The sequence below is a fragment of the Nerophis lumbriciformis genome, linkage group LG18 (assembly GCF_033978685.3).
Source record: "Nerophis lumbriciformis linkage group LG18, RoL_Nlum_v2.1, whole genome shotgun sequence".
In the NCBI taxonomy this organism is placed as follows: domain Eukaryota; kingdom Metazoa; phylum Chordata; class Actinopteri; order Syngnathiformes; family Syngnathidae; genus Nerophis; species Nerophis lumbriciformis.
Genome location: NC_084565.2, coordinates 22267693 through 22293547, shown reverse-complemented (window position 1 = coordinate 22293547; position 25855 = coordinate 22267693). Strand labels below are relative to the sequence as shown.

General features: G+C 39.6%; 1 protein-coding gene across 3 annotated transcripts in view; it reads right to left on the bottom strand.

The window, feature by feature from the left end:
* Window positions 1-1603: 1603 nt before the first annotated feature.
* Window positions 1604-25855, bottom strand: part of ncanb (neurocan b) — a 492017-nt gene continuing 467765 nt past the window's right edge. For all 3 annotated transcript variants that reach the window (XM_061977842.1, XM_061977841.2, XM_061977843.2), the window contains exons 15-16: window positions 20730-20912; window positions 1604-2334 (exon numbers count right to left, since the gene is read on the bottom strand). In XM_061977842.1, the coding sequence (XP_061833826.1) occupies window positions 2195-2334; window positions 20730-20912 (323 nt within the window). In that variant the 3' untranslated portion in view covers window positions 1604-2194. The remainder of the gene's footprint in view (window positions 2335-20729; window positions 20913-25855) is intronic.

The following is a 25855-nucleotide window of genomic DNA, read 5'->3' as shown; positions in this document are numbered from 1 at the left end:
TTGCTAAAATATAGTCAAAATTTTCATTTCGATTTATTTTAAGAGAATAACATTGTAATACTACAAGATGATGTTAGGGTAATTTGTGAGGGAAGAAAATCACAATTCATGCAAATAACGTGGCAATATAACAAAAAATGATGATGTTGCTGAAGAATAAACAGAAATATAACAAGGAAAAAAGGCAGAAGTCAGTGACGAATAACATTTTTGTGAGAAATAAACTCATGATTCATAAGTGTAATATAATATTAATACAAATAAAAAACATGAACATCCATCCATCCATTACCTACCGCTTGTCCCTTACTGAACTCTAACTTATAATACATAATTCACTCCTATATAATATCCTACCTTAATACCCTACTGTGCAATATTACCCTTCGAGTGCAATACATCCGACACTGATTGTTATTTATTACTCTTGTCTTGTTCTGTATATTGTACAGTATTTTGTATAGTGTTTTGTATATTCAATCAATCAATCAATGTTTATTTATATAGCCCTAAATCACAAGTGTCTCAAAGGGCTGCACAAGCCACAACGACATCCTCGGTACAAAGCCCACATATATTTACATATTGTACAGGATTGCTTATTATTTTTTATTGGATATAAGTCTGTTTATTTCAATTCTTAGTTTTATCTTTATTACCTCTTGTGTCATTTATTTTTATCCTATATTTGTTCCCACTACCGCACCTTAAGTTGGAGTCCTTAATCTCGTTATATGCAAATATAATGACAATAAAGTCCATTCTTCTATTATTACGGGGTCGCGGGAAACATGAACATTTTGCAAGGATTTTTTTGTTTGTACAGATTTCTGGGATTAAAGTTGTAATATTGCATGAAAAAAGTTAGAATTGGATGAAAAGTAAAATCTGATTTTTTTCTATAGAAACTTATAATACTATAAAACAGTGATATGACTCCATCTAGAGGTATGCCAAAGAATAGCTCGATTAAAGTACAGTGTTTTATTTTTCTCCAGTCAAATACGGTGTTACTGTTCAAACTGTGTGTAATGTTACAGTGGGCAAAAATAGTTGAATAAAACCTCTGCCTTGTTTTTAGTGAACACTTATACCTACTACGCTACTGTATTTTAATGACGGTCATTGTGGTGGTGCTTGGGGAGCCGAGTATATTCTGAGGTGCTACTTGAGAGCCACTGGTATAGAAATTAAACATGATTTTTTTTTTTAATATTTGTACAAACATTTTGTGAAAAAAAAATTAAGTTACAAGAAAAGAACTCAATAAATTTTGTATGGATATTTTATTCAATGAGAATAAAGTTTAGCAATACGATAAAAGCCTCAATAGTATGAAAAGAAATAACTCACAATATTATGACAATAAATAAGCAATATTACAAGCTTTTACAACAAAATAAAAACTGATAATTGTGTGGGAATGATTGCAATTTGAGAATAAAGACGCAATATTACAAGAAAAAAGTGTCTTAAAATAAAAGGAGTAATATTGCTACAAAACCACAATAATTTAAAAATAATAAATTCTAAGAACCAAGAGCTTTTTTCTTCAATTAACTTATGTTTTTTCGCCATTTTCCTTGTAAAATTAATTCCAAAAGAAAGAAAATGACTTGTATTATATTATGAGCAAATGATACAATGATGTCAGCAAAAAGTAACACACACTTTTCCAGCCATCCACGGTTCAGTGGGGAACTGCTGACTTGTGGACACTTTGTCAGGGTGGGAATATTCCACACGTCTCAATCTGGTTATTGCTTCCTGCCAGTGGGAGCTTCTTACAGGCTGAGGTGATTAAGTGTTGTTTACGCTGCAAAATGGAAACAAACAAAGCCAGTTCTGAACGGCGGACCTAAACGAGAAGTAAAAGTACACAAGACAAGAACAACGGCAAACAATAAAACTAGAACCTTCTCCGTCAAAGCCCGGAAACAAAAAGTTTTTAAAAACAAGAGTCATTTTCGGAAGTTGGGGTCAAGACACAAGACAAGAAAATGAAAGTAAAAAGAGATACAAAGGGATTTCTATTGTCCCGGTGGTGCCTGGCAACAGTTTGGCAGGCCTCGGAATTGACTATGATACAAGGGGGCGGAGCCAAAAGGTAGGACACGGTTATAAGGGAAAGGTGGGAGGAGTAATAAATAGGAAAAGAGGAACAGGAGGGAAAGGGAGGCGATCTTGTTTTGGTTCAGACTTGGCCTTGGTTTTGGTCGTGGTGGTGACCGCCGTGTCGCTTGTGCTTCCTGCGCTCCCGTCTGCCCTTGTGCTGGTGCTGGTGCTGGTGCTGGTTCCGGTGGTGGTGGCGCCGGTACCGGTGGGCCCGTCGAGCTGGTGGAGGGAAGACCCAGGTCAATACAATTCCATCTTTGATAAAGTACCTGTCAGAATAATTGTATCTAAGTTATCACAAAACGTTGTGTTTCAATGAGTTCCCGGCGAGCAGACAAAAGCTGTCTTTGATCTTACCAATCAAAAGGCTTGTAAAACTCCACTGTGTAAGATGGGAAGCAACATGAAGGTGTTGGTTTCTTTGATGTATTGTAATCCATAGGAATATTTTGTCTTGACCCGAGAGCTACAAAGCGGAGAGGAAGCAGGGCCTGACCCCGCTACAGGCACCCTTTCTTTGAACTGTTTTGTGAGAAGGGCGACGACTGTTTACGACCCCCCCTCCCCTTAGAAACAGCTGTTGCCATGTAATCAGGGAAAGTCCAAATAAAAGAGGAGGCGTACAATCTTTCGTCAGAGCGTGGGACGACACTGTGCAAGGGTAATAATAACTGGGATTTATATAGTGCTTTTCTAAGTACCCAAAGTCGCTTTACATGTAGAACCCAACATTCATTCACACCTGGTGGTGGTAAGCTACTTTCATAGCCACAGCTGCCCTGGGGTACACTGACGAAAGCGTGGCTGCAATTTGCGCCAACGGCCCCTCCGACCACCACCTATCATTCATCATTCAATTCACCGGTGTGAGTGGCATCGGGGGCAAAGGGTGAAGTGTCCCGCCCAAGGACACAACGGCAGAGATTTTTGGATGGTAAGAGGCAGGGAGCGATCCTGCAAGCCTCAGGTTTCTGGCACGGTTGCTCTACCCACTGCGCCATGCCGCCCTAAAGGGTACAGTGTCTACGCGTTTCTCCTCAATTGAGCTGAATTGAATTCTGTCTCTGTGTAATTCCTTGCTTCTTGTCTTGTTTAATAGATGTCATCAGTGTTTGAACCTGACAGTACCATTCAAATCTAGAATGTTTTTATTGTTCTACCACCTGGTTAACTTATTTTTACATTTACATGCCATAATTAAGACTGCTAAAAAGTAAATCGACTCCCCTTTATGTCTTCATCGTGACAGTTGGATTGTTTCTGCGTGACTATTCATTTTGGTTGTTCTATTTTTTGCGCTTTATGACAGTTAAGAAGAAGTTACTTTTAGCAACTTCAAGTACCTGTGAGGCATTTTTTGATTCATCTTATGAAATTATAGTCTGCACAGCCAGTGATGAGGTTTTGATGGTGACAGTTTGACACTGGAACATATTATTTCTGTTAAAATGATTCCTTGTTGTACAAACCCCAAAACCAGTGAAGTCGGCACGTTGTGTAAATGGTAAATAAAAACAGAATACAATGATTTGCAAATCCTTTTCAACTTATATTCCATTGAATAGACTGCAAAGACAAGATATTTAATGTTCGAACTGGAAAACGTTGTTCATTTTTGCAAATATTAGCTCATTTGGAATTTGATGCCTGCAACATGTTTCAAAAAAGCTGCCAAAAATGGCAAAAAAGACTGAGAAAGTTGAGGTATACTTATTTGGAACATCCCACAGGTGAACAGGCATGAAATGCTCAGTCATTCACAAACAAGGATGGGGCGAGGGTCACCACTTTGTCAACAAATGCGTGAGCAAATTGTCCAACAGTTTAAGAACAACATTTCTCAACCAGCTATTGCAAGGAATTTAGGGATTTCACCATCTACGGTCCGTAATATCATCAAAAGTTCCCGAGAATCTGGAGGAATCACTGCACGTAAGCGGCAAGGCTGTGAACTTCGATCTCTCAGGCGGTACTGCATCAAAAAGCGACATCAGTGTGTAAAGGATATCACCACATGGGCTTTGGAACACTTCAGAAAACCACTGTCAGTAACTGTAGTTCGTCGTTACATCTGTAAGTGCAAGTTAGAACTCTACTATGCAAAGCGAAAGCCATTTATCAACAACACCCAGAAACGCAGCCGGCTTCGCTAGGACCGAACTCATCTGAGATGGACTGATGCAAAGTGGAAAAGTGTTCCACATTTAAAATTGTTTTTGGAAACTGTGGACGAACTGAGGAAAAGAACCATCCGGACTGTTATAGGTGCAAAGTTCAAAAGCCATCATCTGTGATGGTATGGGGGTGTATTAGTGCCCAAGGCATGGGTAACTTACACATCTGTGAAGGCACCTTGAATGCTGAAAGGTAGATACAGGTTTTGAAACAACATATGTTGCCATCCAAGCAACGTCTTTTTCATGGACGCCCCTGCTTATTTCAGCAAGACAATGCCAAGCCACATTCTGCATGTGTTTAATAAACAGCGTGGCTTCATAGTAAAAGAGTGTGGGTACTAGACTGGCCTGCCTGTAGTCCAGACCTGTCTCCCATTGAAAATGTGCGGCACATTATGAAGCATAAAATACCACAAAGACTGTTGAACAACTTAAGCTGTACATCAAGCAAGAATGGGAAAGAATTCCACCTGAAAATCTTCAAAAATTGGTCTCCTCAGTTCCCAAATGTTTACTGAGTGTTGTTAAAAGGAAAGGCCATGTAACAGTGATAAAAATGCCTCTGAGCCAACTTTTTTGCAATGTGTTGCTGCCATTAAATTCCAAGTTAATGATTATTTTCAAAAAAAAATTAAGTTTCTCAGTTCCAACATTAAGTATCTTGTCTTTGCAGTCTATTCAATTGAATATAAGTTGAAAAGGATTTGCAAATCATTGTATTCTGTTTTTATTTACCATTTACACAACGTGCCAACTTCACTGGTTTTGGGTTTTGTATATACATATAATATGTTGCATTATTCTTGTAATTATGTTGTTGTTTTTTGGCGGGGCAAAAATCATATGATAATACACACAAAAAAAGTAATTAAAATATTTAATATTATTATATTATATATTTAGTATTTAATATTTAATGTAGGGAAGTAAATCTTACAACGGTGCCTATTCGATTCAAAATCAATTCTCCATTCAAACTAGAGATGCCCGATAACATCGGCCTGCCGACATTATCGGCCGATAAATGCGTTAAAATGTAATATCGGAAATTAACGGTATCGTTTTTTTTATTATCTGTATCGTTTTTTTAAAAATTATTTTAGTTTTTTATTAAATCAACATAAAAAACACAAGATACACTTACAATTAGTGCACCAACCCAAAAAACCTCCCTCCCCCATTCACACTCATTCACACAAAAGGGTTGTTTCTTTCTGTTATTAATATTCTGGTTCCTACATTATATATCAATATATATCAATACAGTCTGCAAGGGATACAGTCCGTAAGCACACATGATTGTGCGTGCTGCTGGTCCACTAATAGTACTAACCTTTAACTGTTAATTTTACTCATTTTCATTCATTACTAGTTTCTATGTAACTGTTTTTATATTGTTTTAATTTCTTTTTTATTCAAGAAAATGTTTTTAATTTATTTATCTTATTTTGTTTTATTAATTTTTTTAAAAGTACCTTATCTTCACCATACCTGGTTGTCCAAATTAGGCATAATAATGTGTTCATTCCACGACTGTATATATCGGTTGATATCTGTATCGGTTGATATAGGTATCGGTAATTAATATCGGATATCGGCAAAAAGCCATTATCTGACATCCCTAATTCAAACAGATTCTGGCAATACTATTTGGTACATAAATTACAATAAAACTTTTCAAAATAGATTGCAGGTTACAAAAACTCATCCTTTGGCTGCTGATTTATGGAATATTGACACAAGTAAGCCAGGAGATGGCCTGAAAATGTATTTAAAGATCAATTCTTGGACAATGTCAATTAATCCAGAATCATATTAAATAAGCATCACAATTTAAACTAATGTTGAGGATTGAAAAGCGATGATGTCAAGAATACTTTCCACTACACTGAGTATTAGATAAATATTACAATCCTTATATTATATTCAGTAATGCCAGCTACCCATAAGCTTCTGGGCTGTACTGTTAAATGAACACTTTCCCTATTCTGGGAAAAAATAAATTATTGTCTGCAGTGAGCGATAAGAACAATATTAAAAAACAAAACAAAAGCAACTCAGTCCAAAGATAAAGAATCTAATTCACTTCTAGACGAAGGCGCCATTAATTTTGTCCCCATCGGTGAAAGTTATTCCAGTTGAATATTAATGCAGCCTTTATCTATCCTTTGAAGAGCAGCCTCAATAATTAAACTGAAAGGTTACCTGAAAACAGACAAAATATAAAGGGTAAAAAACATATATTTGGGACAAAAATATTGTTTATTTGAAAGCTCATAATAATAATCTTTGAAAAAAAGTGAGTCTTAGCGTGTCTTGTCATGAAATGTCAAATAAAAATGAACAATAGTTTCAACTTTTTAGACTTTAAAGTAGGGATGTCCGATAATGGCTTGTGCCGATATCCGATATTCCGATATTGTCCAACTCTTTAATTACCGATACCGATATCAACCGATATATGCAGTCGTGGAATTAACACATTATTATGCCTAATTTGGACAACCAGGTATGGTGAAGATAAGGTACTTTTAAAAAAAAATAATGAAATAAAATAAGATAAATAAATTAAAAAAATTTTCTTGTATAAAAAAGAAAGTAAAACAACATAAAAACAGTTACATAGAAACTAGTAATTAATGAAAATGAATAAAATTAACTGTTAAAGGTTAGTACTATTAGTGGACCAGCAGCACGCACAATCATGTGTGCTTACGGACTGTATCCCTTGCAGACTGTATTGATATATATTGATATATAATGTAGGAACCAGAATATTAATAACAGAAAGAAACAACCCTTTTGTGTGAATGAGTGTGAATGGGGGAGGGAGGTTTTTGGGGTTGGTGCACTAATTGTAAGTGTATCTTGTGGTTTTTATGTTGATTTAATAAAATAAAAAAAAATAAAAAAAATAAAAATAAAAAACCGACACCGATAAAAAACAAAACGATATTGATAATTTCCGATATCACTTTTTAACGCATTTATCGGCCGGTAATATCGGCAGGCCGATATTATCGGACATCTCTACTTTAAAGGCAACAATAATAACTGTAGGTACACAAAGTAGTTACCATGTCCTATATGACAGCTGCTTCGCAACCTTTTTGGGCACCATAAGTTCTTAGGAGAAAACATTTTCCAAGGACCACCTTGTTGTTTCTCTTGCCAATTAAAAACAACAACACAATCCTACCAAATGGCAAATTATTTCTTGACATTTCAAAGATTTCAAGCTAAGGACTCCATAAAAAAACTGAACAAAACATTCTAATATTCAAGTAACAAATCTCATATCTTACAGACAATAAACAGTAAAAAAAAAAACTGGAACAATCCAAACGTTTGTTTTAAACCAGTTAATGCGATGAGGTGGCGACTTGTCCAGGGTGTACGCCGCCTTCCGCCCGATTGTAGCTGAGATAGGCTCCAGCGCCCCCCGCGACCCCAAAGGGAATAAGCGGTAGAAAATGGATGGATGGATGGAATTGGTTAAAATGTTCCTAAATTATAACAATATTCGTCATGATCTTTGATTGATTGATTTTGACTGAAACTTTTATTAGTAGATTACACAGTACAGTACATATTCCGTACAATTGACCACTAAATGGTAACACCCCAATAAGTTTTTCAACTTGTTTAAGTTGAAAAACACAATAGTTATCATTAGTTTCTTGTATTTTGTATCATTTCCTGTCCAGCGCCCTTTTTTTTGTTCCACTTCCTGTTTGCCTCCATTTACTACCACTGTCTGATTTGGCACTCAGGACACGCCTCTTCCTGGTTGCCAACCAGGATGTTTTACTTTGCACACTTCCCACCTGCACACCATTTTTTTTTATTATTTTAAGTTTAGTTAAAGTACCAATGATTGTCACACACACACTAGGTGTGATAAAATTTGTCCTCTGCATTTGACCCATCCCCTTGTTCACCCCCTGGGAGGTGAGGGGAGCAGTGGGCAGCAGCGGTGGCCGCGCCCGGGAATCATTTTTGGTGATTTAACCCCTAATTCCAACCCTTGATGCTGAGTGCCAAGCAGGGAGGTAAAGGGTCCCATTTTTAGTCTTTGGTATGACTGGGCCGGGGTTTGAACTCACGACCTACCGATCTCAGGGCAGACACTCGAACCACTAGGCCACTGAGTAGGTTTTCCCTGTTAAAGAGAGTTACGATCTCTTATGATCGCGGTAGTTGTGACCCCAAGATGCGGAAAACAGCAGACGACGTACAGTACATGTAAGAAATGTATTTAGTTCTCAAACACTTAGGACGAGTGCAGCAGGGAAGTGCACAGGAAGCATATCGAACCTTGACAACAGATTGCAAACAAACAATTACAACGATCCGGCCCTTTCTGAATGGCAGGGCTGGCATATGAAGAGTGAAGTGAAGTGAATTATATTTATATAGCGCTTTTTCTCTAGTGACTCAAAGCGCTTTACATAGTGAAACCCAATATCTAAGTTACATTTAAACCAGTGTGGGTGGCACTGGGAGCAGGTGGGTAAAGTGTCTTGCCCAAGGACACAACGGCAGTGACTCGGATGGCAGAAGCTGGGATCGAGCCTGGAACCCTCAAGTTGCTGGCACGGCCACTCTACCAACCGAGCTATCCCGGGTGTGCCCAGATTGCCAATCAGAGACAGGTGAGGGAGACAGCGCTCAAACCAGATGAGTGGAACGACAATAAGAAGGCTGGAAGGAAACAAATACAGAAAATAAGGAAATACGAGATGAAGTCAGATCTTCCTGCACTTGCCTGCAGTCCCTGCATCCCAGGGTCCAGTTAAAGACCATAACGTAACAAATATTTGTACTTCCTACGTCTTATTGAAAATATAAACACCAAAAGATACAGTTTGTCCTGCTGTCTTTGTTCTCAATGAAACCAAACTTCACATAACTGTCCTTATATTTTATAAACTTTGTTGTTTTGGACCTTGCATCCATGATAAAGTGGCTGCACTTAAATATTTGTTAATTTTGCTCAGGGGCAATTTTCCCTCTAATTTTTCATGTGTGTGAGCAAACGCAAAAACTCCCTGAGCATTCAGTGGAGCCCATGTGAGCAACATCAGACGTGCACACTGTGGCTACACCAGCAGCACACCTGTCCCAAACCTGACTAAATAACAGTCATTTCCATTTCTAATATAAGTGTTTAGGCCCACAATGACAATGACAAAAAATATTGTTTCTCATGAACTGTGTACTTGTATTGTTTGTCTGGGTGGAGGTCCTGCTTTGGAAATAATGTGTACCCCTTTCAGACATTGCATTTAGTTCCCATTAAAACATTCACACGTTGCACAATGAGATGTAAGCAGGGGATCATGTGTACATTCCTGCAACTTCCTGTTTGTAAAAAATAAATTTTTATTAGTATTTATTTAATATACTAACAACATTTCATGATTAATATGTATAAATTAAGATTCCTAATAAATGACACTAGAATAAGCACACATTTGATTGGTAAATCATAGTGTAACGACCTGGAATTTATACTTTATGTGTGGTGTTGGAGTTGTCCGACTTTTTGTGTGGCTGTAAACGCATCACTGGCTAAGTGCCATAAGTGCATGTGTTGGCGCAAGTTAGAAAGAGCAAGCGGCTGCTGTTGATAAAACAAAGTTGCTTTTGGTCTGGTTTGTACTGCAGAAAATGACCAGTTTTGCTAGATATAATTTTTTTTACTAATGTTTTGGTGATGTGTTTATGGCCGACAATAAAGAGTTATTTTTTTATTTGATTTCGTGCGTGGCATAGATTTGCCATGCGCAGAGGACGCTTGAGTAGTGCGCAATTGCACAGGCGCGCACCTTAGAGGGAACATTGCTCAGGGGGTAAATATTTATTCTCTGCGGAGGACCTCATTAAACTATCCTATTTTTTTTTGTTGTCTCAGAGTGGTTTAGCATTTTTTGGGGTGGAACATTAGGTCTCAATTTTATTCATTTTAATACAATTATGTATTTTTCTTTATAAGTTTCTTTAATTAAAATGTGATATTTTCAAAATATAACAATATCGCCACCGGCTGGCTTATATTTGTCAGTACGTGGACTATGGCGGCGCAAATTACTGCGCGGATTGCTTTCCCAGGATGCAAAACAACTAGACTGGACTTGGCTTCTTTTCTTTTTCTTTTATTTTTACACTAACAAAAGGCGCGCACAAGGCGGAAGTACAAACTTGGTTAAGAAAACAAAACTAGCACTTGGGCAAAAACTATGGACGTGAAACAAATAAACACTTACTGTGACATGAGCAGAACAAAAACGTACGTGGCATGGCAAGAAGCATAAACGATGGAATAAGCAGGGCATCAAAATGACAGAGGTAAACAGAGTTAATGTCGCCAGGCCGACCAACAGAAAAAGACAGGCTTTAAATAACAGTGACATGATTGGTGACAGGTGTGTGAGTCCAAACGTGGAACAGGTGAAACTAATGGGTAACCATGGAAACAAGACAAGGGAGTGAAAAAGCAGGAACTAAAAAGAGTCCCAAAACCAAACAGAACATAACTTAAACAAAACATGATCCCAGACATGACAATATTACCATTAGTGGTTTAACAGAACACATTTGTTTGACACTTGTCTATATTTTTCATAATTACTAAGTTTATGTAATACAAGTTTTTACCGGCACAAATAACATGATTGGTGATATTCAGTATAAAATCCATTTGAAAGTTAACGTCCTCTCGGCATCTGTGTAAATGTTGCAAGCTTTGGAAAAATCCCTGCATATCTGCTAGATCTACATCCACGTGACATTACTGATGCCATGTGACCAGTCAGTACGTTTGACTACTATATATCATCACAATATGTTTTTCTCTCCTAAAAACAACTGATTGTCGACTACGGGTAAAATCTAACAAATTAGATATGACTAATAATAATAATAATAATAATAATAGATTTTATTTGTAAAAAAGCACTTTATATTGAGTAAACAATCTCAAAGTGCTACAGTGTATTAAAAAATAAAATAAAAAATAAAAAAGATAATAAAGAAATAAAGAAAAATAAAAACTAGAACAGCCAAATAGCTACAGCTAGTATGCACATCTAAAAAAAAAGGCTTTTTTAAAAAGAAGGGCTTTTAAGCCTTTTTTAAAAGCATCCACAGTCTGTGGTGCCCTCAGGTGGTCAGGGAGAGCGTTCCACAGACTGGGAGCGGCGGAGCAGAAAGCCCGGTCTCCCATTTTTCTTAGCTTCGTCCTCGGAGGTTGGCCTGTCCGGAGCGGCTAGTGTCGTGTGGAGGATTTGGGGGTGAGTAGTTATTTGAGGTAGAGGGGGGCATTTCCATGAAGGCACTGGTGGGTTAGCAGGGAGACCTTGAATTCAATCCTGAGTGGAACAGGAAGCCAGTGAAGGGATTTGAGAATAGGGGTGATGTGGTCATATTTCCGCACTCTCATCAGGATCCTAGCAGCACTATTCTGTAAGAAAAGCAGCTTCTGGGTGTTCTTGCTGGGGATCCCAACTAGTCCTTACTTGATACTGTGTATGTTATTTCCTTACATTCCGGCCTCCACTCTTAAAAGTGTCGCAATAATTGTCAAAGGTGAGTATACCCCCTGACATTTTACATACCATATTTTCCCGACCATAGGGCGCACCGGATTAAAAGGCGCACTGCCGATGAATGGTCGCCTAATATATTTTTCATATATAAGGCACACCGGATTATGAGGTGCATTAAAAGGGTGATATATATATGTTTTAATGATATTCAGACTTTACTTCAATCAATAATAGAGCAGCATCTCCTCATCCTTAGCTCACTTGTGCAAGAACAACACCGGAAATGTGTCCCGTGAAAAACCGTCCGACTGAAACTCTCTCATAACCATACTTGCCAACCTTGAGACCTCCAAATTCGGGAGATTTGGGGGTCGGGGGGTAGCGGGGTCGGGGTGGGCGGGGCCAGGGTTAAAGGGGGAGAAGTATATTTATAGCTAGACTTCACTTAAATTCAAGTATTTCTTATATATATATATATATATATATATATATATATATATATATATAAAAATAAAATAAATACTTGACTTTCAGTGAATTCTAGCTATATATAAATATGTATTTTATTATATATATATATATATATATATATATATATATATATATATATATATATATATATATACACATATAAATAAAATAAATACTTGAATTTCAGTGTTAATTTATTTACACATATACACACATAACACGCCTCTCTACTCATTGTTGTATTTGAAAGTGCAATGCTTTGCAGCCAGTAGCACAGCCGGTGAGGTGATGAAGTTACGTCTCTTTACTTCATACTTCAGAACCGACTCTCACACTTGCCGTTAGGGTGCGCAATATAACCTAAACCGTTGTACACTATAGTGTTCTGTGGTTACTTTTTAAACCGTTGGCCAACCCAAAAGTAACTTTTGGGTTGGCCAACGGTTTACGTTGTATTGCGCACGCACTCTGACGGCAAGTGTGGGAGTCGGTTCTGAAGTATGAAGTAAAAAAGCGGACGTGACGAGAGACTGTCCTCACTCAGGTCTGCACGGACCTGGAAATCGGGAGAAATTCGGGAGAATGGTTGTCCCGGGAGATTTTCGGGAGAGGCACTGAAATTCGGGAGGGTTGGCAAGTATGCTCATAACTAAAGTTCCTTGGTGAATTATGTAAACTCACTACACCGGTATGTTTTAGCGCTTTCATGGAGACTTTACTGACAGATATAAGTAAGAACTTTACACTACTTTATATTAGAAATGGCAACAGTGGAGGATGAATGTCCCATAACAAGAAGATAGAGAAAAAGAAGAAGCTTATCGGCTACGGTGTCGACACGGACTACAAAGGCGGACCCGCACACATTTTCAGGACTTGTGCAGATCCCAAATACACATCAGCAGGTACCAGAAGGTAAGAAAAGTTGCTTTGGCATAATATTGCGAAACAAAACGCCAGATAATATGTCCTACCTTATACACACACCATAATAATACTCGTATGTTGAAGCACAGTACAATCCATCAAGGGGTGCGGCTTCATAACTTACCAAAGTCGTACTAAAACATTTTGATAGATTTTTGAGTGTAATGTTCTATATTTTCAATGGAACATATAACATTTTGGTGTGGTTTACTTGAGTCATATTGCAGTCTACATGTATCTCTTATGTGTGACTGCCATCTACTGGTCACACTTATCATTTCACCATGTACCAAATAAAATTGCTTCGAGGTTGGTAAGCACAACCAAAATGATTCCCTACATTAGGCGCACCAGGTTATCAGGCGCACTGTGGAGTTTTGAGAAAATGAAAGGATTTTAAGTGCGCTTTATAGTCCGAAAAATACGGTATGTACATTTCTATGTGCCGTATATTCAACATTTAGTTTTATCTTCTCAAGGGACAATACTACACCATTGCTTCTCAGTGTTTTTCTGTTATGATTCTGCTGGGGCAGACAGCAAACCCCCTAAATTGAATTACTATTAAGAACTTGATATTTATTTATCAGCACAACACACTGAGTTACATTCTTTATACACTGATGACTCCTTTTTCCTTTTCATTCCTGTCATGAACTTTTCCATTTCTTCACCTCTGTTAGCTGTGTACACATGGCCTCCTGTGTACTTACTACTTCTACTAGGTAGAAAAGAGAGACTGTTGATTAGATTAAGCACTTCTGCAGGCTTGTGTGTTGTTCTAATACAAACCCCGTTTCCATATGAGTTGAGAAATTGTGTTAGATGTAAATATAAACGGAATACAATGATTTGCAGATCCTTTTCAACCCATATTCAATTGAATGCACTACAAAGACAAGATATTTGATGTTCAAACTCAAACTTTTTTTTTTTTCAAATAATAATTAACTTAGAATTTCATGGTTGCAACACGTGCCAAAGTAGTTGGGAAAGGGGCATGTTCACCACTGTGTTACATGGCCTTTCCTTTTAACAACACTCAGTAAACGTTTGGGAACTGAGGAGACACATTTTTTAAGCTTCTTAGGTGGAATTCTTTCCCATTCTTGCTTGATGTACAGCTTAAGTTGTTCAACAGTCCGGAGGTCTCCGTTGTGGTATTTTAGGCTTCATAATGCGCCACACATTTTCAATGGGAGACAGGTCTGGACTACAGGCAGGCCAGTCTAGTACCCGCACTCTTTTACTATGAGTTTTAACTTGCACTTACAGATGTAGCGACCAACTGTAGTTACTGACAGTGGGTTTCTAAAGTGTTCCTGAGCCCGTGTGGTGATATCCTTTACACACTGATGTCGCTTGTTGATGCAGTACAGCCTGAGGGATCGAAGGTCACGGGCTTAGCTGCTTACGTGCAGTGACTTCTCCAGATTCTCTGAACCCTTTGATGATATTACGGACCGTAGATGGTGAAATCCCTAAATTCCTTGCAATAGCTGGTTGAGAAAGGTTTTTCTTAAACTGTTCAACAATTTGCTCACGCATTTGTTGACAAAGTGGTGACCCTCGCCCCATCCTTGTTTGTGAATGACTGAGCATTTCATGGAATCTACTTTTATACCCAATCATGGCACCCACCTGTTCCCAATTTGCCTGTTCACCCGTGGGATGTTCCAAATAAGTGTTTGATGAGCATTCCTCAACTTTATCAGTATTTATTGCCACCTTTCCCAACTTCTTTGTCACGTGTTGCTGGCATCAAATTCTAAAGTTAATGATTATTTGAAAAAAAAAAAAAAAAAATGTTTATCAGTTTGAACATCAAATATGTTGTCTTTGTAGCATATTCAACTGAATATGGGTTGAAAATTATTTGCAAATCATTGTATTTATATTTACATCTAACACAATTTCCCAACTCATATGGAAACGGGGTTTGTATGGATACTAGGGTGTGGGCACAGATAATGACAAGAGGGTCCCAACCTACTAATTGAGAAACACCGTTATAGAAAGTAAACTTGGATATACTTTAGAGTAGTCAATGTACAGCGTGTTTACTTTCCACTCAGTCAACACATAGATAGCTGGCACCAAAAAGTCAGTACACTACAGAACGTTCCATGATGACATCACTGGAGACCTTCTGGGCCACTCCAATACAATCACAATCAGCTTACCCAGCATGACATTTTAAATCTTGGAGGTGTGTTTGGCCTCCCTATCATGTTAGAGAACTGCCATGCGACCTAGTTTCTGGTTCAGAATGCCACAGTACATGTTGGAACTCATGAGTGCTGGCAGCACTCACGCAGCCTCAAACCATGAATAAAGTAGGCAATTATCTGGAAACCCACTTGTGTTGTAAGATATTTACACAATAATGGCTTAGTGTTGACTCATTTTCAGTGGACAGTAAATGTATACACTAGCTGTACACTGACTACTCCAAGGTATCTCCAAATTTTGTTGGCAGTTTCGGATGGTTATTTAAATGACTTCATGGGCCCCCGTTGACTCAGTTGTTAGCGGACTTAAAAAAAAATATTGATTAATTTACGATTTTGAATGCATAAAAAAAAGACATGTGTTCTTGTCCTGCATAAGGATTGTGAAATATAAATAGCACATCTATTTCCAATTTTTGCGTATTTCCTGTATGATTGATCTGCTGATATGCACAGAGAGGAGAGAAGTTCCCACCGTGACCTTAATCCAACCCCGAATCAATGGAAATTGCCGGAAACATTTGAAGCGGAACTGAAAAAATGGCCGCCTGAAATGTTGGCATTTTGAGCATGTTTAGTGGGTATTTTCACATGCTTTGGCACGTTGTGTAAACTGTAAATAAAACAGAATACAATGATTTGCAAATCCTTTTCAACTTATATTCAATTGAATGGAGTGCAAAGACAAGATATTTAACATTCTAACTGAGAAACTTTGTTATTTTTTGCAAATATTAGATCATTTGGAATTTGATGCCTGCAACATGTTTCAAAAAAGCTGTCACAAGCGGCAAAAAAGACTGAGAAAGTTGAGGCATGGTCATCAAACACTTATTTGTAACATCCCACAGGTGAACAGGCTAATTGGGAACAGGTGGGTGCCATGATTGGGTATAAAAGCAGCTTCATTCACAAACAAGGATGGGACGAGGGTCACCACTTTGTCAACAAATGCGTGAGCAAGATGTCGAACGGTTTAAGAACAACATTTCTCAACAAGCTATTGCAAGGAATTTAGGGATTTCACCATCCACGTCCGTAATATCATCAAAAGGTTCAGAGAATCTGGAGAAATCACTGCACGTGAGGTCGAAAACCAACATTGGTCTCCTCAGTTCCCAAAGGTTTATCAGAATCAGAATCAGAATCAGCTTTATTGTCATTACGCAAGGTAACGAGATTGAGGCCATTCCATACAGTGCGATGTGTGCATGCTAGAAAAACAATGTGCAAATATATTAAAAAAAAAAAAAAAAAAAAAAAAAAAAATATATATATATATATAAAAAATGTAGAAGTGCAATGAATATGGTGTGAAATGAATATATACATGAAAAAAAACAAAAAAAAAACAGGGTGGTTGGTGGAATGGGTTATTGCACCGAAGAGAAGGCAGTTATGAGGGACAATGGGGCAGTCCGTTCAGGATGGTTATGGCCCTGGGGAAGAAGCTGTTCTTTAGCCTGTTTGTTTTGTAGCGCTTCCCAGAGGGCAGCAGGTGGAACAGGTCAGAGCCAGGGTGGGTGCTGTCCTTGATGATGGCACTGGCTCTGTTGAGGCAGCGGGAGGTGTAGATGTCCGTCAGAGAGGGGAGAGGGCGGCCGATGATCTTCTGAGCCGTCTTGACCACTCTTTGCAGCCTCTCCCTGTCTGCTGCAGTGCAGCTGCCGTACCATACCGTAATACAGTAGGTCAGCATGCTCTCGATGGACGAACGGTAGAAGGTCAGCAGCAGGTCAGGCTTCAGGTTGTACTTCCCGAGGACTCTAAGGAAGTGTAGCCGCTGCTGAGCCTTCTTGATGATTGATGTGGTGTTGACTGTCCAGGAGAAGTCATTAGAGATGTGGACTCCAAGGTACCTGAAGGTGTGGACCCTCTCTACACGCTCGCCGTTGATGTAGAGGGGGGCAGGGTCGGTGCTGCTCCTCCTGAAGTCGACGATGATCTCTCTGGTCTTGCTGGTGTTGAGAGCGAGGTTGTTCTCCGAAGACCAGGCCGTCAGCTTCAGGACCTCCTCTCTGTAGGCAGCCTCGTCACCCCTGGAGATGAGCCCGACCACTGTGGTATCGTCGGCGAACTTGACGGTAAGGTTGTCACTGTGGGCCGGACTGCAGTCATGAGTGTAAAGGCAGTAGAGGAGGGGGCTCAGCACACAGCCCTGTGGGGAGCTGATGCTCAGCGTGCGGGAGGATGAGAGGTGCGGGCCAAGTCTCACATTCTGGGGTCGGTCCGTTAGGAAGTCCCTTATCCAGGCGTTTGTGAGAGGGGGGAGGCCAAGAGTGTCCAGTTTATTGCAGAGTCTGTCCGGGATTATTGTATTGAAGGCAGAGCTATAGTCCACAGAGAGCATCCGGACGTAGCTCTGCTGCTGCTCCAGGTGGTTCAGAGCAGAGTGGAGAGCAACAGCGATGGCGTCCTCTGTGGACCTGTTCGCCCAGTATGCGAACTGGTGGGGGTCGAAGTCTGGAGGGATATGGTCCTTGATGTGCTGGAGAACAAGTTGCTCGAAGCACTTCATGATTACCGGAGTGAGGGCCACTGGTCGGTAATCATTCAGGCTGGTGATGGGAGACTTCTTCGGCACCGGGATTATTGTAGATGACTTCAGGCAGGATGGGATGACTGCCTGAGCCAGGGAGAGGTTGAAGATCCTGGTGAGGGGGGGAGCGAGCTGGTGGGCGCACGTCCTGAGCACCTTTCCAGGTACTCCGTCTGGTCCGGTAGCCTTCCTGGAGTTCACAGCCAGGAGCACTCGTCTGACACTGTGCTCCTGTACAGTGAGTGGAGTGGCGCCGGAGCCCGGTGGGGGCGGGGGCAGGGCTGGAGCAGATGAGTGTCGCTGGGGGGTTTCGAAACGGGCAAAGAAACAGTTAAGCTCCTCTGCCAGTGTCGCACTCTGATCCGCAGTTGTCATATTGCAGCCTCTGAAGTTCGTGATGTCATGAATGCCCCGCCACACCTCCCGTGAGTTTTTGCTGGACAGATGGGACTCTATGCACCTCCTGTGGTCCGCCTTTGCTTTTTTAATCCCTCTCTTCAGGTCGGCTCTAGCAACACTGTACAGTGCCCTGTCCCCTGACCTGAAGGCTGCGTCGCGGGCCCTGAGGAGTGTGCGGACCTGGCTGGTCATCCAGGGTTTCTTGTTGGGGTAAACCCGGATGGTTTTTTCCACAGTCACATTCCCGATGCAGAACTTTATGTAGTCCAGCACCGTTCCTGTGGCTGTCTCTAGCTCCTGTTGTTGGAAGAGGTCCCAGTCTGTGTGTTGGAAGCAGTCCTGAAGTTTGGGGAGTGCATCGTCAGGCCAGGTCATAACAGTCTTTGTGATAGGCCTGGCCTGGCGTCTGATGGGGGTGTAGGTAGGAGAGAGCAGGAGGGAAAGATGGTCTGACTGTCCAAGCTGGGGGAGGGGTGTAGCTCTGTACGCGTGCTTTATGTTGGTATACACGTGGTCCAGGGTGTTCTTGCCCCTTGTAGAACACTTCACGTGCTGGTAGAACTTAGGGAGTACAGTCTTCAGATTGGCCTTATTAAAATCCCCTGCTATGATATGAACACCGTCGGGGTGGGCCCGCTGCTGTTCGTTGACGGTGTTCAGCAGAAGAGAGAGCGCTGTGTTTACTTTGGCGTCCGGTGGAATATACACAGCCGTGATGATAACAACAGACAGCTCTCTCGGGAGAAAAAAAGGCCGACATCTAACAGACATGTACTCCACGTCCGGGCAACAGTGCTGTTCAGTGATTGTCCCGTTGTTGCACCAGTTCTCATGCACCTAGATACAGAGCCCCCCTCCTCTGCTCTTACCGGAGTCCTTAGTTCTGTCCCGGCGGAGCAGAGTGCGTCCGGCTAGCTGCATGCTAGCATCGGGTATTTCCGGGTGAAGCCAGGTTTCGGTGATAATCATAGCACAACAGTCCCGAACATAGCGGTTTCCAGCAAGTTGTAACTCCAGGTCGTCCATCTTCTGTACAAGGGATCTGGCATTAGAGAGGAACAGGCTCGGTAGAGGTGGCTTGTGGGGTTGTTTCCTAAGCCTGAGCAAGACGCCGGACCTGCGGCCACGCTTCTGCTTCCTCTACCTCCTCCGTCTGCGCCGTCTCCCAGACCCGACAACAAACCACGGAGAGCCCTGTGCTCTCGCTATGTCATCTGGGATGTTGTGCTCGTGGTGAAAGTCGCTCGAAACAGATATCTGGTGCGAGTTACCGATATCCAAGAGTGACTGGCGGGTGTACCGGGTGTTTGCAGTACAGGTGGTGCACAAAAGGAAAAAAAACATGAAGAAAAGAAGGAAGAAAGAGCACTGAAATGGAGAGCCGTAAGCCGCTGCGTCTGTGCGCGCCGCCATCTTGGATTTTTTCTGTGGGTTTACTGTGGGTTGTTAAAAGGAAAGGCCATGTAACACAGTGGTAAAAATGCCTTGCAGCACTAACTCTTCCGGGACGCTACAATATACACCCCCCTACCGCCCCCAACCCCGCCCACCTCAACCTCCTCATGCTCTCTCAGGGAGAGCATGTCCCAAATTCCAAGCTGCTGTTTTGAGGCATGTTCAAAAAATAATGCACTTTGTGACTTCAATAATAAATATGGCAGTGTCATGTTGGCATTTTTTTTCCATAACTTGACTTGATTTATTTTGGAAAACCTTGTTACATTGTTTAATGCATCCAGCGGGGATCACAACAAAATTAGGCATAATAATGTGTTAATTCCACGACTGTATGTATCGGTATCGGTTGATATCGGAATCGGTAATTAAGAGTTGGACAATATCGGAATATCGTATATCGGCAAGAAAGCCATTATCTGTAATTATTCCCCCCCAAAAAATCATGGCACCCAACTGTTCCCAATTAGCCTGTTCACCTGTGGGATGTTCCAAATAAGTGTTTGATGAGCATTCCTCAACTTGCTCAGTCTTTTTTGCCGCTTGTGCCAGCTTTTTTGAAACTTGTTGCAGGCATCAAATTCCAAATGAGCTAATATTTGCAAAAAATAACAACGTTTCTCAGTTCGAACATTAAACATCTTGTCTTTGCAGTCCATTCAATTGAATATAAGTTGAAAAGGATTAGCAAATCATTGTATTCTGTTTTTATTTACCATTTACACAACGTGCCAACTTCACTGGTTTTGGGTTTTGTGCAATTGGATAGGGTTTAATGGATACAATGAAACAGTTTAGCATATAAAGTCAACGTGTTTTTCCATCTGGTACCTTAATATACGTTTTGAAATCCCCTAAAACTCACACTTTGTGCAGATGATTTTCGGCTTGTCCCACTTGCCGTTGGCGCGACACTTCGCCGTGGGTATGTGGCGCTGCTGGAAGCCGTTGGCACACTGGTAGCGCACCGTGGAGTGAATGTCGTAGTGGGTACGCTTGCGACCGATCAGGAAGGCGTTGTCCACTTGAGGAGGGGCGCCGCACAGCACTGGAGATGAAAATAAACAATTTTTCAGCACAATTAGTACTCATTTGAGGCAATTGCACAAAAATACAGTACGTGGTCACACAGTACGCAACCTCTCTTAATGACATAATCCTTGTCCTGAAACGGCAAAACAATGTCATTAACTTTGATTAAATTCCCCAGATTTTCAGTTTAATTCTGACAAAAAGGCCAAGACGCCGCCCTCCTTCTCCCACTTGAGACCCAAATAAACCGCTGAAAGGTCATTTTTCCATAAACTCCACCTCAGTGCTCCGCTGAATGATTTCTAACAGCGGCAAGAAGAGGGGAAGAGGAAAAAGTATTGAGGTGAGGATAAAGGAAAATGTCATTAAATTGAGTTATGATGGCACTGAAGACACTGGCGTAATGGAGAATATGTCCCTCAAGGGGTCGGGCGGGCGCTTCACTTGCTTTCTTACAGAAAGATCATAACAATTTATTTTGTAAAATACTCAGAGGGCTTTGCTTGATCTTGCAAGGAAGCGTGAGAGAGTTTCATGGTAGTTTAAGCAGCACACTGGTGGATGCTATGCCAAAATAGTAGCACACTTAACCCTTGTGTAATGTTCATATTGTTGTTACTCAGCCAGCGTTTGTGGGTCTGATGGACCCGTTGCACTTTGTGGCTTTTTATGCCTCACAATCAAACACTTTTATGTTATAATACTGAACAGATGTTTATTGGGATAAGGTATATATGTATGTATATACATATATATATACACACATATATACAGGGGCGCCGAAAAGGGGTGGTAAAGGAGACGGATTCTAGGGGCCCGTGATGGAGGGGGGCCCAGAGAGGCCCCTAATGATGATGAAATTATAATACAGAAAAAATAATGACACTGTGTTGGGGGACCTGTAAAGATTATTTTCATGGGGCCCAAAATCCCTAGCGGCGCCCCTGCATATATATATACATATATATATATATATATATATATATATATATATATATGTGTATATACAGTACATACATATACATACACATATATATATACGGTACTGTATATATACATACATATATATATATATATATATACACATACATATATATATATATATATACATATATATATATACATACATATATATATACACATACATACATATATACATATATACATACATACATACATACACACATACTTACACATATACACACACACACACACACACACACACACACACACACACACACACACACACACACACACACACACACACACACACACACACACACATATATATATACATACAAACATGTACAGTATATACATGCATACATACATACATACATATACATACATTTACATATGAGCACATAATTAATAACTATTAGAATAGGTTATTAAGAGTATGTGAAAATTCCTGTTTACTTCCCTGACGTATTTCTTAAAGTTTTTTTTAATCCATCAGAAATATCAAGGTGCTAAAATGTATAAACAGAGTGTTTTGCATTTTCCCCATGATCCATTGTAATGGCTTTAAAGGGGTGTAATTTTGATTTGTTTATGCTGATTGGACATTTTTTTTTTATAACATCCACAAAGTTTAAGTGGCCGTGCCAGCAATCGGAGGGTTGCTGGTTACTGGGGTTCAATCCCCACCTTCTACCATCCTAGTCAAGTCCGTTGTGTCCTTGAGCAAGACACTTCACCCTTGCTCCTGATGGGTGCTGGTTAGCGCCTTGCATGGCAGCTCCCGCCATCAGTGTGTGAATGTGTGTGTGAATGGGTGAATGTGGAAATACTGTCAAAGCGCTTTGAGTACCTTGAAGGTAGAAAAGCGCTGTACAAGTATAACCCATTTATCATTATTTATTTATTTAAGGTTATTTTTCCCTGCACCATGACTAGGGAAGGTTGTTTAAATTGGGTTATACATGTAAATGCTGTGTATGGGCTTACACAATTAATGGTCACTGATTTTAGTTATTTTCGTTGGCCATAAGATGGTGACAAATAACTGGTTATCTGTTACGGTGGGGTCGCATGTTAATGCGAGAATCATTTTCTCAGGATGCAGACGGAACTCCGGAGGCAGGGTGCAGGGAAGACAATGATTTATTTATCATAAAATCAGTCAGGCAGGAATACAAAAATATAGGAAGCGTGCCGATAGCACGGGAAGCTATGGTAAGCTAAAGGAAAAGCTTAGCATGGCAAACAAATGGCAAAGCTTAGCTCAGGAATCAAAAGGTAAACACCCGTAACTTGTTGCATTGAGCAAACAAGACAGCCAGACTGAGTGTGGCGAAAAGCAGGAATAAATAGCTCTTGATTAATATGTTAGTGCCCGGAAGCAGGTGAGCGTCCCAAACACTAATCAGAGACAGGTGAAAATAATCAGCACCCATGGTAACCAAGAACACACAAACCCAGGGGTGCTGAAACAGAACTAAGGTAGTCTATAACTAAACAAAATTGGATCCGGGCAACGGATCATGACAATATCCGAGCTGAGTTGATGGTGTTGAGCCAAATCACCACATAATTTGGGACACATATTCAGGGGACTTACAAGCACATGTCTATAAAATATGAGCAAGAGATAGATAAAATCATGGCTGCCATCAAGAGAAAGCGTCCTTGCATGGGCGGGACTTGGCAACTAATTGGAAATCATAGCAATTGGGATCATTTGTTTCATGGTTTTAAAACTTTGAGGATATCTATATTACATGTATGCTAGAATGTCTTGTAAAGCATGCATTTTGACCAAATTCCGTCAGACATTTAAAAGTGGAAATCCCCTACGAGCTTAATTTCATACTTTAAAACCATTACCACAATATAGTGAAATAGTGAATGTATAAACTCTATAAGATATTTTTATGTTAGACTAATTTAGTTTTACTGTACTATGTTACCTTAATAAGCAACAATTTGACTTGTTTGGCCAAAACAACTTTTTTGTTGCATTTTGGCATGACGGTGTGTGTCGTGACCTGCTCAGTGGCCTTTTAGTTAGAGCAGTGGTTCTTAACCTTGTTGGAGGTACCGAACCCCAACAGTTTCATATGCGCATTCACCGAACCCGAACCGTAATCATAAAATGATGTTGTTATATTAAAGAAATACTAATAAAGATATATTTTACAAACGGAAAATTACAGGAATGTACACATAATCCCATGTTTACATCTCATTGTGCAAAATGTGAATGTTTTAGTGGGAACTAAATGCGATATCTGAAAGACATACAATACTAGTACACAGCTCATGAAAAACAATATGGTATAGTCATTGTAAGTGGGCCAAAACACTTATATGAGAAAATAATCTCATGGAAATGACTGCTGTCATTTGATTACAATAATAAAACATTTAACTTGTTATTTAGTCAGGTTTGGAACAGATGTGCTGCAGGTAAGCCAACATAAACACAATAATCCAAAGCCGACTGGACGGCGGGACTGGTATAAATAAGCCTCTGGATAGTAATCAGCGACAGGTGAGTGTCCTGATCACCAGTTAGAGGCAGGTGTGATCAATAAGAGAGAAAGGTAAACAAGGGAAGGAGCCCTAAAACAGAAATAGATCTTAAACATGACCTTGTACGGTCATTAAAATGTTACTAGTTTCTAACAGGCAGCCTATTTTGCTTTTTTAAGGTAGTAAATACATACCTAAGATGAGCTCATTGATCTAACACAGGGATGTCAAACTGGTTTTCATTGAGGGCCACATCGCACTTATGGCTGCCATCAAAGGGCCGCTTGTAACAGCGAATAATGTATGAATTTGTCTCTGGATTTCATTATTAATTATATATATATTTTTTAAATAGACTGTCGATTTTACAGTAAAAAAATTACATTTACGACATTTTACTGTAAAATAAGTTTTTTTTAATTTCTTACAACATTTTACGGTAAATATAAAAACAGTACCACTGTTTTGTTTTTTACGGAAAAAGCTGGCATCTTAGTTGCCAGAATTTTACCATTAAATGTACATTTGTTTTTCCAACATTATATTGTGAATGGAAAAATAGTACAAGTTCCTTTTTTATTCTGGCAACTTAGCTGCCAGTTTTTCTACCGTAAAAACAAATGTATCGTTTTTTCCATTTACAGTAATACACCGTTAAAAACAAAATTTTACAAAATCAGAATTTTAACAACACATTTTTTTTTATTTTATTTTTTCAATTTACAGTAATATAATGTAAAGAACACCGTAAAATGTATTGTCATTTGTATTAATTTGATGGGTAGTTTGCTGTAAAATCATAAGTCAAGCAGATATTTAGGTTATTTTAAATTTCCCCTCGGGGATTAATAAAGTATTTCTGATTCTGATTTATTTGGACAATTTTTTTTTGGAAAGTATGATAATATACTGTAATATTTGTTGCAATATTGGATCCTATTAAAGTTCAAAATGTATGCAATTTCAAGCAGTACATTGTTTTCTGTCAAAATGAAAAAAAAAAAACAATTACATTTAGTGAGAAAATATGAAGTACTTTATTTACACATATTTCCAGGTGTTTGCGAGCCAGATAAAATGATGTCGCGGGCCAGATCTGGCCCCCGGGCCTTCAGTTTGACACCTGTGAACTAACATATAAATAATGTTATAATCTTTAGTCAAAAATAAGTAGTTATGACCTGAATCAAATTTTTTTTTTCAAGCCGGTACTGATACAGATAACTTCCTGTTTCTCAGGGCCATTTTGAATAACTTTGTGTTAGAGATGTCTGATAATATCGGCCTGCCGATAAATGCATTAAAATGTAATATCGGAAATTATCGGTATCGCTTTTTTATTATCGGTATCGTTTTTTAAAATTTTTAAATTTTTATTTTTTTTATTAAATCAACATAAAAAACACAAGATAACTTACAATTAGTGCACCAACCCAAAAAACCTCCCTCCCCCATTCACACTCATTCACACAAAAGGGTTGT